Source organism: Oryctolagus cuniculus, chromosome 6, assembly GCF_051225735.1.
Source record: "Oryctolagus cuniculus isolate XC-2025 breed Fujian yellow rabbit chromosome 6, ASM5122573v1, whole genome shotgun sequence".
Lineage (NCBI taxonomy): Eukaryota > Metazoa > Chordata > Mammalia > Lagomorpha > Leporidae > Oryctolagus > Oryctolagus cuniculus.
The window spans coordinates 99,188,469-99,203,379 of NC_142872.1; the positions used below are offsets into that span (position 1 = coordinate 99,188,469).

General features: G+C 42.8%; 1 protein-coding gene across 1 annotated transcript in view; it reads right to left on the reverse strand.

Annotated features, from left to right (window-relative positions):
• Nucleotides 1-5,358: 5,358 nt before the first annotated feature.
• Nucleotides 5,359-14,911, reverse strand: part of SBSPON (somatomedin B and thrombospondin type 1 domain containing) — a 28,624-nt gene continuing 19,071 nt past the window's right edge. The window contains exons 3-5 of the mRNA XM_008255656.5: nucleotides 10,424-10,514; nucleotides 8,001-8,177; nucleotides 5,359-7,014 (exon numbers count right to left, since the gene is read on the reverse strand). Of these exons, the coding sequence (XP_008253878.3) occupies nucleotides 6,897-7,014; nucleotides 8,001-8,177; nucleotides 10,424-10,514 (386 nt within the window). The 3' untranslated portion in view covers nucleotides 5,359-6,896. The remainder of the gene's footprint in view (nucleotides 7,015-8,000; nucleotides 8,178-10,423; nucleotides 10,515-14,911) is intronic.

A 14,911-nucleotide genomic window follows, 5' to 3' on the forward strand; every position in this document is an offset into this window, starting at 1 on the left:
TTGAGCAAGAACTAGATCTGTGTTTCATATTTATTACATCCCAGGGCACTCTAAATCATGGTACATTAAGAGCTGTATATGTCAGAAACCCAGCAGGGCAAAGTGTGCTCCTGTTATTTACTTGAGAGGAAGTTACAGAGAGAGGGAAAGACATAGAGAAAGGTCTTCCATCCGCTGTTTCACTCCCCAAATGGCTGCAATGGCTGGAACTGGCCCAATTCGAAGTCAGGAGCCAGGAGCTTCTTTAGGTCTCCCATGTGGGTGCAGAAGCCCAACCACTTGGGCCATCATTTACTACTTTCCCAGCCCATCCAGGGAGCTGGATGGGAAGTGGAGCAGCTGAGACTCAAACCAGTACCCATATGGGATGCTGGTGCCACAGGTGGATGCTTAACCCACTATGCCACAGTGCCAGCTCCTCCACTCTCTTTTTAAGAGCCCTATCTTGGCTGGTGCCACAGCTCAATAGGCTAATCCTCCACCTGTGGCACTGGCATCCCGGGTTCTAGTCCCAGTCGGGGCGCCAGATGCTGTCCCAGTTGCTCCTCTTCCAGTCCAGTTCTCTGCTGTGGCCCGGGAGTGCAGTGGAGGATGGCCCAAGTGCTTGGGCCCTGCACCCGCATGAGAGACCAGGAGAAGCACCTGGCTCCTGGCTTTGGATCTGCGTGGTGCACCAGCCGCATCGCGCCAGCCGCAGCAGCCATTGGAGGGTGAACCAACAGTAAAGTAAAGGAAGACCTTTCTCTCTGTCTCTCTCTCACTGTCCACTCTGCCTATATTAAAAAAAAAAAAAGCCCTATCTTTCCAGATAATTCTCTGTATCCTTGCATTTTTTTTTAAGGATTCAGAATCACCTTATATGAAGCAAGGACTTCTGCATCTCTTTTATAGAGATGACATCACATTCAACATTTATTAGTTTTAGGTGTTTGAGTAGTCCTCATCATCATTGTCTTTTTAAAAATTAATCCATTTTTTTAGGAGTCAGAGAGCTCTCATCTGCTGGCTCACTCCCTCAAATAACCGCAATGGCCAGATCTTGGCCAAGGTTGAAGCTGGGAGTCTGGAATGCAATGCAGGTCTCTCACATAGTGGCAGCAACCCAACTACTCGAGCCATCACGTGCTACCTCCCAGGGTCTGCATTGGCAGGAAGCCAGTCATGGCCAGAAGTGGATCTAAACCCAGGGAACCCGATGTGGCACTCAGCCATCTTACCCAGCAGGCCAAATGCCTGTACCCATCAAAGCCATGCTAAATAACGTGCATATGCGTCCATTCCTTGGTTACTCAACTCTACCAGAAAACTTCTTCCATGACTTGAAGATATGTGTTGATCTTCCTCCCTCCCCATGCTCCCCTTGAGCTTGGTAAGTTTAATCCTTCTTTTTCTGAAGTTCCTCTTAAGGTGTCAACAAGCTAGAATTCCTTGGCTCTGCTATGTACGATGAGGGCACACTCCTGTGCCCCTGCCCTCCCCAGCTTCCCACTCATTCCTTTGTTAGCTATTGCTTTTACATTGTCAAGGGTTTTGTTGGTTTGTTGATTGGCTGGCTGGTTGATTTTGTTTTAGCTTTACCATTCATAGTCTGTCCATTCATTAAAATTAAATATTTTGTGCTTTATATGTGCATTGATTCTAAAAAATCATAATACATAAACACATTATGTTTATATAATACATGTCTTACAATACTCCTTAGAAATGTGTTTGACTTGCAAAAAAATATAATCCAGTGTCACAAAATTCATATAACTCAAAGAAATGTCAAGGTAAATTGCATATTCTCTTTCTCTGTCTCAAACTATTTCTTTTGTTCTTTCTTTCCATCCTACCCAAGTAGGCCAAACATGCCACCTTTTAGCTTCCTTCATTTTTTGATGTTTTTGTAATTTCTTTTGTGAAACTTTTTTTAAAAGATTTACTTATTTGAAAGTCAGAGTTACAGAGAGAAGGAGAAACAAAGAAAGAGAGAGATCTTCGATTTGCTAGTTCACTCCCCAAGTGGCTGCAATGACCGGGGCTCCGCCAGGCTGAAGCTAGAAGCCAGGAGCTTCTTCTGGGTCTTTCACTTGAATGGCAGTGAGCCACGTACTTGGGTCACCTTTCACTGCTTTTCCCTGGCCATTAGCAGGGAGCTGGATCAGAAGTGGGGCAGCCAGGACATGAACCAGCACCCACATGGGATGCCAACATCAAAGGTGATGACTTTACCCTCTATGCCACAATGCCAGCCCCTCCTGAAACTTTTATTGCCATTTTTATTAAAGTCATACAGGTTCATAATTTTAAAACTAAAATAGTTCTGCAAAGCTCAACATGGAAAACATTCTCCTATCACCACCCTTCAGTGATCCCTAAAAGTGACCATTCTCAACTCTTTCAGTTCTTTTCTTAGGTATTGATATACATACATAAAACAGCTCATAATACTGCTCTTTGTTATTTTTCAGTTTGAGGTTTGTATTAATGACCTCTCACTAGGTAGAATTAGGTGTTTGGTCTCTTGCATGGTTCCCCCCACCACCCCCGCGCTGCCGCCAAACCACACCCTAAGACAAACACACACACACACATTTCGCTCATACATGCTCCTCTCTTCCTAGTTCTTCCGACGTATCTGTGTCAAGTTTTGGTTAAGTCATAGCCAGTGTTTATATTAGTGTAACTGTAACTGTGACTTACACCTGAGCGTTGTCATTTCTGTGTACTCATCACTCCCTCATCTCCAGAGTCTCTGTCCAAACTGAAAATCTCTGAGTACCCGAGATTTGTCAACCATTCTACTGATTGCACTGTTTTGTTGGTACCGTCCACCCCCTCTGCTCCCTGGCAGTCTGGCTGGCTTCCAGAACTGAATCTGTGTGTGTGTGTGTGTGTGTGTGCTTCCTATTTTCTGGACCCTCTTGTTTCGCATACTCCTGTATCTTTCTAGAAGAGGTGCATAGAATGGAAAATATTTCTTGCGTGTCCTCACATTTGATTAATATCATTGAATGTAGAATTTTAGTTTGGAAAACATTTTCTTTTTGAAGCTCAGAGGCATTGCTCTGCTGTATTATGGCTTCAAATTTTTTTAAGATTTATTTATTTATTTGAAAGTCAAAGTTACACAGAGAGAGAAGGAGAGGCAGAGAGAGAGAGAGAGAGAGAGAGAGAGAGAGAGAGAGAGAGAAAGGTCTTCCATTTGCTGGTTTACTCCCCAATTAGCCGCAATGGCCAGAGCTGCACCGATCTGAAGCCAGGAGCCAGGAGCTTCTTCTGGGTCTCCCACACGGGTGCAGGGGCCCAAGAACCTAGGCCATCTTCCACTCCTTTCCCAGGCCATAGCAGAGAGCTGGATCGGAAGAGGAGCAGCTGGGACTTGAACCGGCATCCATATGGGATGCCAGCACTGCAGGCGGCGGCTTTACCTGCTATGCTACAGTGCCAGCCCCCAAAGGTTGCTTTAGGTCAGTAGTCTGATATGATTCTAATTACTGATCCTTTGCCCGTGATCTACTTTTTCTCTCTGAAAGATTTTAGATTCTTCCATGTATCTGATAATCTGGAATTTCATGGTAATGTGCCTTTATTTGAGTCTCTTTCAAGAAAAAAAAAATGAGCCAGACACTTTGGAGAACTTCCATTATTCAGATGTTGAATCTTTTTGACTGATCCTTTAATTTTCTAATATTTTGCCTCCTAATTGCTGTCTTTCTAAGTTTTTTGTTTATTTGCTTTCTGGGGAAAAGTAGAATCTTTTAATCAAAGTTTCTGAGTGTTTGTACCCATGAAAGTCTGTACTTTGCCTTCCCACTTCATTAGTAAGTGACTGGTAGAGAATTCCAGTTTCAAATTTAGTTTCCCTCAGAGCGTGTAGGTTTTATTATTAAATGTTAGATTTCAAGTATCCACTGATGATGATAATACCACGGTGATCTTCTCATGGAATCTCCTTTTCCTTAATAGGTATCTGTTTTTCTCTCCCTGAAAGACTTTTGTGGTCCTATTATTTCAAATACATATATTTATGGGGTACAGTGTGTGATAAATCAATGTAGGGTCTTTCTTCTATTGTCGACTGTAAATTTCACAGATTTGTCTCCAAAGATGGGGATTATTTTTACTACTCATGTTTGAGACTCAGAGGGCCCTACCATCCCAGGAAGAATGGTTTTCACGTCTGATTCCACATTTTTCTCAACATGCCCAACCATTCGGACTTTACCCATCAGTAGAATCTCATTTGCTTTCCATCTTCAAAAGATGTCTTCAAAATATCTGGGCCAATTCTGTCCCCCCCACCCACTTCTCACCTATGTTGTAGACTTAATCTTTGGGGGAGTCCTATAAGCTCAGTGAGATTCTAGGAAGGAGAGATTGTAGACATGTGTATCTGTCTCCTTGACCTAAAATTCTAGGTTGCTCATTGTCTGATTGCTTATATCTCAGAATGTCCAAGTCTTTGCTTTTTAGGTCAACTTATGTGTTTGTTTGAACCTTCACTAGAATATTCTTAGAGGGCAGAAACAAGATTTTTCTTTACAGTATTTTTTTGCATACCTAGGGAAAATGTCTAATTAAAATTTTTATGCCAGAAGAAAGCCAAACAATTTAAATGAATGCTATCTACACTTAATTATACCACTCTCTAGGAATAAGTAAAGCCAGGACTCTAAAAAAGTAGTGTGATTACATCTCACCTCGCTCCTTTTTCTGCCCTTTTCCCCTTTTTTCCCACATTTCTCTTCTAAATGATCATTATCCCTAATTCCTTTTGCTTTCTTTCCTGGTGGGTATATTTATTTTTGTTCAAATTGCTTTCCACATGCATTTAAAGAATCAGTCAAATAAGTGATTCTGGAGTTTGTAAATCACTGTAGAGTGCCTGGGGAAAGGACCTTAACACTAGGTACTCATTAAAAAAGAATGCCAAGAGGTCTTAAAAACTTTGATCCTTGACTTTGAAAGTAAAAACTTTTGGTTATCATTAATCACTTGGACTACATGTTTCAGCTCTGAACTTTTCCTTGGCTTTGCTAGATTTAATAGCAAGCTTTTCAAAATCATTATTTAATTGTTATGTGCTAGCCTATGAAATTTTCTCAAGAATAGAAATAACAAAAATATAACTTCAATGTGAAAGTAATTAGTGCCCATGAAAAACTGATTTTTATACAACTCAATTATATTAAATATTATAACACATATTGGAACCATAAACACATCATAGGTTTACTGCTGTTAGTAGTCGTTATAACTATACCTATCAATTCTGAAGGATTTTCTGCTTTGTTTTTGGTGAAAATTTATTCGTTCTCTGACCAATGCAAAAAACTTGGGTTATTTTCTAGTCAAAAAAGTAAAGAGCTTTAATAATTGTGAACAGAAAGTTTATTGACTGGTATGAAGACTTTAACACCTGGAATTACCCAAACATTTTTTCAAAAATCTCATTTTATAAGTGCTAAAAATAGTCTTTAAAATTTTAATACTGAACTTGAAGTTGCTAGCCTTGATGAGATTCAAATGTTTTATTAATTTCTGAAGGATTCAATTTTTTACGAAAACAGTTTTGGCAACTAATTAAGTGAAATAATGTTACTCTCAGTGTTAAGTGTGGGACTCTTTTTCATCCCTGTTAAATTTACTGTTGTCATTCTGTCATTATGTGATAAGTACCAAGAAATATGTATTTTAGTAAATTATCTGTTAGTGAATATTATGTTATACAGCTGAAACAAATGGGAGGGATTTCATGTTATTCAAATCTCAAAGTTCAATCTCCAAAGAAAATATATGGAATTTACAATTTGCTTCAAAAATGAAATGGGCTTAGCTTTCACAGCACGGTCTTTGGCATGGTCAGGCTTTTCAAGAAAGCTGAGTCCTGGATGAGAAGACAGGATTAGGCTCTGTAGCAGACGTGCAGAAGAGTTTGCCATCCCAGCTCCCTAAATATGCCACTTCATCTCTAGTTCATGGATTTTCCTACCATAACATAAACAGACTAATGTTGCTGTGTGTATGAGATCATAACATCTGTCATGCACTCCGTGACCTCACTCATCTCTACCTCTGCTTTCCACCCCATGTATTTAAAAAACGATGAGAAATAGGAAGCTTACTTTACCTAAACTTAAAGTTAGACTCAGGAATTATTTTATTCAGCTCCAGGCTTTACACCTTGGAAACAACTTTAGATGCAAATGGGGACAGAATTTTTGTAAAGTAACTGTTTCATGCATTGGTGCCAGAATTTCTCTTCATGAAAATGATAACCTTTGAAGGAACTTCTTTTGATCTAGAATGAGTGTTTGATCTTTTGAACGAAAATAATCTTCATTTTCAAGAAATGTTTTCTGCATAGCTGTTGGTTTTTCATTACCAAATGCTTACTGAAATTTCAAACAACATACCTTGTTGACAATTATTTGTGCTAATGTGCTTGAAATTAAAAGTATTATTTCAAAATTTATGGAATAATATACAGGAAATTTATATGTGAGCATATATGTGAAAGTGAGAAGCTCTTAAGAGATTATGGAATAGAAAGGAAGACGGCAACACTCAAAGCATGGAATCCTCTGTGTGACAATCTCCTCACCAATAACTGGACCATGTTGTAGAGCCTCTAGTGCAAACTAACATGTATTCTTGACTGGGTGGAAGGTCAAGGACAGATAACCACAGGAGCTTTTAGGGTGGGTCATCAACTTAATGAAAATAACAGTGAAGGCACTGTGTTCCTTGAAAACTGGTCCCTAAATTTTCTTTCTCTACTGCAGAGTATGGCAATGTCATGACTCCAGGGAATTTAGCCAAACTGTTTTTGAAGATTTATCAAGCACTGAACATGACTTGATAGTAGTTAGCATGTTTCCAAACACATTTTGAAGTATTTATATCACAATCTATATAAAAATAAAACTGTGGACAGCTGGACAAGAACACTGGTCTACTCGCCGAACTTTTTTCCAAGTTCCTTGACATCGAGGATTGCCAATTGCTTGCCAGTGGAGGGTTTGATTTCTGAAACAATATTTTGAAAATGTTAGTGATACTGAAAGCAAACCACAGAGAATTCTAACTTGCAGAATTAAATTGAAGTGTTTCTTTAAAAAAAAAAAAAAGAGAGAGAGAGATTGATCACACACAGAATTTTGAAGTGTATTACAAATCAAAAAAATGTTTCATGGTCACAAATGGAGTTTCCCTTCTGTAGGTCTGTCAAGGCCAAGTTATCAGTTAATCCTTATTTGGGAACACCCTCATGTTGGAAGATTAATTTGGAGCTCCTTCATTGCTTTCCCCCACTCAATCTGAATACAAGTACAGCATTTTAAAAATGGCTCACTACTCCATGTATATTTAAGTTCAGAGGGTCCAAACCAAATGATCTCTTTTGGTCCTTTCCAATTCTTTGATTCCATAATGAAAAAAATCAGAGAAGTAGAAAGAGTAAAGCCAGGTTATTGAATTTATGATTTTTAAAGACACTGGTACCTTAGCCAGGGTTTAAATACTTTCTTTATGAGTCCAAATTAAATTATAAATTCATTTAATGTCAAAATATAGATGAGGTAGTTAGAAAAATATTAAATCTAAATATTAAGTTTCTATTTGATATGAATTCCTTACCCACTTTATTGTTCATATGTTGCATCCACAGGAGGCCTTTAGGCACAAGTGGCTAATATACATAAATTCACATTATTAAATATTAAAACATACTGCAAGAATAATGATTAACTGGAAAGGTCTATATCTTTTTAATCTGTGTTTTTACCAGTTCCACCTGACATACTTAAAGCCATAATCCCAATGTGACCTAAACTGGACTTTGTCCAAGAGCTGCCTTGCACAAAGCCGACTCTTCTGTTAGTTATGAATATTGTTACCAGATTTAACTGATAAATACACAGAGGACTGGGGCAGATTTACAGGATGGTGAGGGGTTTAGGAGTCAGTTGTTCTGGAAAACAGGAAAAATCCTTCAATCCATTTCCTTCCCTTACCCATCAGAGTCCAGGCCATCCCCAGAACAACGCAGGCTCACGGAGTTCATGGCTGGAGGCTGGCAGTCCACACACACTGTGTATCCTTCACGGAGATACTGCATCCATCGAGTCAGGGGCCGGTTTTCCAGAGCACAGTGAGGCGTCAAAGACTCGGTCTTGAACTCCATGCAGTATCTAGAGCAAAGGAAGGAACAGTTTCACCTGCTCTAATTAGAGATAGCCGGACCACATAGAGGATCTTGGGAAATCTGCCATCTCCAAGGGCTTTCTCTTCACAAGTGACAAGTCACAGGTGCCCTTAACATTACTCAGATGCTGAACCATAGTAGCATAAAACGACCAACCACAGAAAACCTCTTCATTCTTTTCCAATCTATGATCGAACCATCTGGGCCACATCAATTAGCAGAACTTTGATATCCTGCAACAATATAATCAATCCACTAAGTTGTATATAAAAACACATATTTTTTAAGAATAATAACCCTAGGCCGGTGCTGCGGCTCACTAGGCTAATCCTCCACCTTGCCGCGCTGGCACACCGGGTTCTAGTCCCAGTCGGGGTGCCGGATTCTGTCCCGGTTGCCCCTCTTCCAGGCCAGCTCTCTGCTGTGGCCAGGGAGTGCAGTGGAGGATGGCCCAAGTGCTTGGGCCCTGCATCCCATGGGAGACCAGGAAGAAGCACCTGGCTCCTGCCATCGCATCAGTGCGGTGCTGAACCAACGGCAAAGGAAGACCTTTCTCTCTGTCTCTCTCTCTCACTGTCCACTCTGCCTGTCAAAAAAAAAAAAAAGAATAACCCTTGATAACTTTGCTGAAGTTTTAAAGAGTTACAAAAATTAAACAAGCACTTACAGAAACCTATTTCCCTTGAAAGAGTCCAGGAGGCCTTGTCCTTGACTCTCAGGCCAGCACAGCAGTTCCTGGGGGGTCTTCCCTGCACTCCCCACTTAGCCCTCCTCCATGATCTGGGGCTGTGAGGATGAGTTTTGATTTAAAGGCAGCATCAGAGTTTTTTAATCAGGCATAACAGACGAAGGCAGAAACGGAGATCTGAGTCATCTTTCTCTGTGACAGAGGTTTTTATCACCTTACACTGTCACACAGCTAACATCATCTTTGACTATACTCAGGGCCCCAGATCATCTTCCGGACATAGGTGAATATTTTAAAATCTTGTACTTCAAGGCATACAGTTTCCCTATTCTTCAGGGAAACAGTAGAATAGAAAACCCTGAGTGTTATAGAAGAAATTTACTGCATCTTTACCTCAGTGGGCTAATTTCTTAACCCATAGATTTATGTTTTGTCATAAGTTAAATGAAAAGTGTTTGAAGAGCAAAGATCTTTAACAGTAGGCACTTAGCAACTAAAGGTCACCAGCACCTTTAGTATTGAGGTAGGAAATCCTACAACTCAGCTTCTATCAACTTCCAAAAGACAGCATAACCCTGACATGTCTGCAATGCTCTTTCCCCCACTAAATGCTCATACCAAGTCCATGTGCTAGATATTGAAATTAATCCTATTTTAGAAGACAATTGCTTAGGACAGGTGTGGTGCAGTGGGTTAAGCAATGCCAGCATCCCCTGTTTGAGCCCCAGCTGCCCTGCTTCATTCAGATCCAGCTTCTTGCTAATGTGTATGGGAAGGCAACAGAACATGGCCCAAGTACATGTTCCCCTGCCACGCACATGGGAGACCTGAATGGAGTTCCAGGCTCCTGGCTTTGGCCTGGCCCAGCCCCTGCCATTGTAGTTATTTGGGGAATGAACCAGTGCATGGAAAATTTTCTTTCTCTCTCTCTTTCTCCCTCCCTCTCCTCTCCTCCCTCTCCCTCTCCTTCACCCTTTCCCTCTCACCTCCTCTCCCTCTCTCTCTTCCTCTCTCCCTCTGTGTGTGTGTATCTGCCTTTCAAATAAGTAAAATAAATATTAAAAAAAGAAGAAGAAAATTGCTGCAGTGGAACCACTTCTCAAGGCCTGTGGCTAGTGAGTGACAGTGTAGGTATGTGAACAGGAAGCCACCTTGTCTCCCCTCTGCAATAGCAGAAGTGTGGACTTCAGGGGAGCCACTGGTTTCCATAACGAATCCTCTGAGCTAAAGTGGTGCCGGAGTCCATGGTCCCACAAAGACAGTCAGAGGAGCATCCTGAGGTTGACTGATAAAATACTGTCCTCTGGTTGTTACATAGCTTGTTTCTTCTGGGGGATCAGAGCTCAGAGATACAGAGATCTTTAAAGCCCCACAGAAACAGCAGACAAGCACTTCCCCAACTCGTGTAGTGAAGAGTCGTGTTTTACGCAAAGTCAGTGAGCAAGTAACAGAAGAAAAAAGCCAGACCAAGCTGACCTTTCATGCAGACTTCACCGTACAACTGGAAAAACAAAATTCAACAGATAAGCCAGCACCAAATTTACCCAGCATCCTCTGTGCGTGTCGCCCAATGTGGAGATGCCGCTGGTCTTGTCCTCTCCTTGTTGAACGCAGAGGTAGTTATAAAGGCAGGGACTAGAAAAGGGAGAATCACGTTGAACACATGCAGCCCAGGAGCTCAGAGCAACCCTGCCCAACTCTGGGTTCGTGTCTGTCTAAAGGTCCCCATTTCCCAGTCCAAACCAAGGCCAAATGAGAGCATCTCCAGAAACAAATGTAATAAAGACGGGTGTGCATACAGATGGGTAAAGGGGGGTACCACAGGCCTCCCGCAAGTACACTTCCCAGAAGTAATAAAACTGTGGGGAAGGAAGGAGAGAGGTCAGGAAGAACAACCAAGAAGAAACAAAAAGATGAGGGTCAGGGGAAACAAGGAAAAAGGTGAGGCAATAGAGGTTATGAAGAGAATGGGAAGGGACATGTTTAAAAATGAATGGGAGAGAAGGAAGAAAAGGGAAACACTGGAAGAAGGTGAGTGAATACATAGGAAAGAAAGGAGAGGGGAGGAACACAAAAGGAAAGGGAAGGAGAGAACACAGCCAGAGCGCAGAACTCAGAAAGCAAAGAAAGCACAAGAAACAAAGAGCCAGGAGATGTGGGTGGGCCCCAGCCTGCTAAGAATGCCCCAGCAGAAGCCTGGTCCCCACGCTTCCCGGAAAGCACAGTCTAGAAGCTTGGCCCTGCATAGAGGCTGCCGAGGGCCAGCAAGCACAGCATCGTCCCTGTGCGACCTCATGGAAAGGAACTCTCACAGGGTTCTCTCCCCTTTCTTCTCCTCCCCCAACCCCATTCTGAGGCTCTGGGTCAGAGAACAGAATAGCAGCCTCCTGTCTGTGTTTGTCTCCTTCCCTGCTGCGTCACTGAATCCGCAGAGGCCTCTGTTACTGTACATGCACCTGGAGGTAACTCTTGATTCCACTCTACTGTCGGCTGGAGGAAGGCAGGGTTTCCCACACACATTGAGGACACCCAATAAACCCTCGGTGAACGAAACGGGCCAATGAGTGAATCAAAGAAGACTTGGCCCTGCTACCAAAACACACAGGCCCTACTTCTCTGGGGCCTTCTCGGCCTGTACTGAGCTCACTCAGCTCAGTACAGAAACCGGACAGTCCTAGAAAGGTTACAGACAAGCTGTGTTGGCTTGTGTAATGCCAGAGTCATCACCGACATGAGCAACACAGGAAGAGGGTACTGGTTGCAAAATAGGTGTTTCAAGCCTGCCTGCTGATCTTGACCTGGCTCCTTCCTGCCACAGGATGGCAGCCCTTAATTCTTTTTTAGATGTTCCTAAGGAGGAGTCATTTGTCTCTTTCTCTTACCAGGGAACAGAAGACAAAAGCTGCAGGTAGAGTTCTCGTCTCATGTGGCTTGCTTCCTGATCTCTCCAGTGTGAACACTTTCCACATCTGGAGTAAACCCTCGCATCCCAGCGTGTGTGGCTCACTCTTGCTGCCCTGACTTGTTTTACTATTTTCCGAAGACAGCATGTCACGCTCTCTAAATGCGACGGCAGCTTTTGCATTCCTAAAATCCACAGACAGAATTAAAAAGGACAAGTGGAGGCAGGTACCTGAGGCTCCTTCTCTGTTTCTTTCAGAACTGCGGAGAGACTAACATCTAAAGGCTTTTGCTTTTGCCACTTGCTGCTTGTATTTCTGTTCTTCTGACACACGGGTAGGTTCTTTCACTGTGTGAAGAATAACTTTACTGCTAAACGCACCCAGCATCAAAGTCAGACTGTGTAATTTTTAGAGTGTGTGTCTTTAGCTCCAAGCGCTTCTGTGATCTTCTAATTTGTACATATATTATTACAAAATTCAGAGGCACTTAATGTATAACTCGGGGGGAAAAGGTGAGGTTAGGATGTGTAAGGAAAGTATTTGACTGTAATTGCTGATATAAAATCCTTAGGAAAAAAAAAAGCTATAATGAAAAGCTAACAAGTAGGCACTTCTCAGTTTCCAGGCTCAATGCGAAGTCATTTTTCATGTATTAACTCATTTAATTCTCACATCCATCTTTCCAGAGAGATCCTCTTACTTCCCCATTTTATAGATGAGAAAACTGTGGCACAGGGAGGTGAAGAAATGCATGCAAGGTTCACGTCTACAGCAGAGCCAGGCAGTATCTCCCAAGCCCTGCTCCTCAGGGCCACACGCCTTGCCTCTGTGATACTGCATGTGACACACTTCCACTGTGCCGCATGTTTCTCATGACTATTGAAGTTCTGCTTGAATTTCCCTTACTGCCCCTAACCGCTTCGCTTTGTGTGACATCAGCATTTGGCACAGCAGTTAAGTCGCTCCTTGGGAACCCTGTACCCTATATAGGAATGCCCGGGGCCGAGGCCCAGCTTCCTACTAATGTGACCCTGGGAGGCAGCAGTGGTAGTTAACGTGCTTGGGCCTCTGCCACTCATGGGGGAGATTCAGACTGAGTTCCAGGCTCCCAGCCTCTGCCTGGCCCTGCCCTGGCTGTTGGGGAGTAATTAGCAGATGGAGATCTCTGACTCGGTCGCTCTGTCTCTCTGCTTTCCAAATAATAAAAATTTAAAACTAGACAGCTAAATAAGGTTTAAGAAGAGGAAGGAGAGACTTTTAGCTCATTGTGTTTCGAGTCTTCTCAGGCCACGAGAGCTGCCGGGAGTGCGGGAAGGAAACCCAGTGGGCACAGATTTACACAGTGGTTCAATGGCCACTTGAATTTTTATTTTACTTCTTTTTTAAAGAAGTGGTTTTTAATTTTTTTAATTCTTATTTTATTTGAAAGGCAGAGAGAGAGGAAGAGACAGGGACAGATAGAAGGACATCTTTCATCTGCAAGTTCACTTCCCGAATGCCTGCAACAGCCACGGTTAGGACAGGCGGGAACCAGGAGCCAGGAGCTCCATCCAGTCTCCCACGTAGGAGGCAGACACCCAAGTGCTCGAGGTGCCTGAGCCGTCACCTGCTGCCTCCCAGGGTGCACATTAGCAGGAAGCTGGATTGACAGCAGAGGAGCCAGGACTTGAAGCAGGCACTCTGACATGAGATGTGGGCATTGGAAGCAGTGTCTTAACTGCTGCCCCAAATGCTCACCCTGATCTTCTGGGTTTGAAACTTTTCTCTCCATGCTGAGCTTCAAGCTTCTGTGGCTCCCCCACATCGCGCAAGCCAGCCGGTTACCTGGGGCCTTGTGTTCTCCTGCCCTGCGGGTTGGTGACACATTCTAGAGGGGCCCCCTGCCCCCTCACGTTGAGTCTGCAGTGGATTTCCCTTACTTGGGAGTGGCACAAGACTCCCAAGAGACTATGTTTGCCTTCGGCCCTACCTCTGCTTATGTGTCTGGAAGCACACAGCCGGTGCCTGGGACGAAGTTTCTCAGCAAATGTCACCTCCCTTCCTCTGCCCCTTCCTGGCAACAAAATTCAAGTGTAGTATATTTTTCGTTCATAGGCTATTTGCCAACGTGTCTGGAATTCTATCAGCCTACCACTGTTTTCCAACAACTTCCACTTCTAAGAGCACGGCACCCCACGTGCTTACTTTGAACACGAGAGTAAATTTAGTTTGCTTTGAGAATTTTGTAATACTCTCCAACAGAATAGAGGGCCACAAAATCAGGTTCAGAATCAATGGTCTGGAGATACAGTACAGAGAGAATAAATGAAAATTTGACAAATAACACCCACCCAAAGCCTACAGTTTATAATGCACCTAGAGCTCCTTGGGGGAAGAAAATGCATATAAACATCAGTGATGCACAATCAATTAAATCACTCACCTTTTTGAATGTTTTATGAGAAACTGTAATCATATGCATTAAATGAAGCAGGGAAAATGTATTAATGCCATCATAAATAAGAGAGCTTCAGTGATCATATTTTATTCACTGGTTTCATGGGGAATTTCCATTTTGACTCAGTTATGAGAATCTGTAATGACAATGTTAGCTCTAATGATGGCACTAAAGAGCAAAGTAGAGGCAGGCATTTGGTGCAGTTGTTAAGATGCTGGTTGGGATGCCAATCCCACAGCAGAGTGTCTGGGTTCAAGTCTCAGCTCTGCTCCTGATTCCAGCGTCCTGCTAACGCATACCCTGGGAGATGGCAGGTTATGGGTCAGGAACTTAGGACCTGTCATGCCCATGGAAGACCTGAAATGAGATCCTGACTCCCAGCTTCAGCCTGGCCCAGCCCTGGCTGGCACGGACATTTGGGGAGTGAACCAGCAAACAGGAGAATTCTATCAGTCGTTCTTTCAAATAAATAGATAATTAAAAAAAAAAAAAAAAAGAAAGACAAGCAAAACATTATCAAATGGGAAGAACCCACAAGGTTTGGAGCCATGAAGTCCATATTTAATCCCTTCACAAGTGCTGTCACCTCTCAGAAATCCAAGAACGACGATCTTGTCATACCTTTCTGTGGTAGGCAGAACAGTGGCTCCCCAGGGATGTCCTTGTTCTAATCCCCAGAACCTGTAAATATG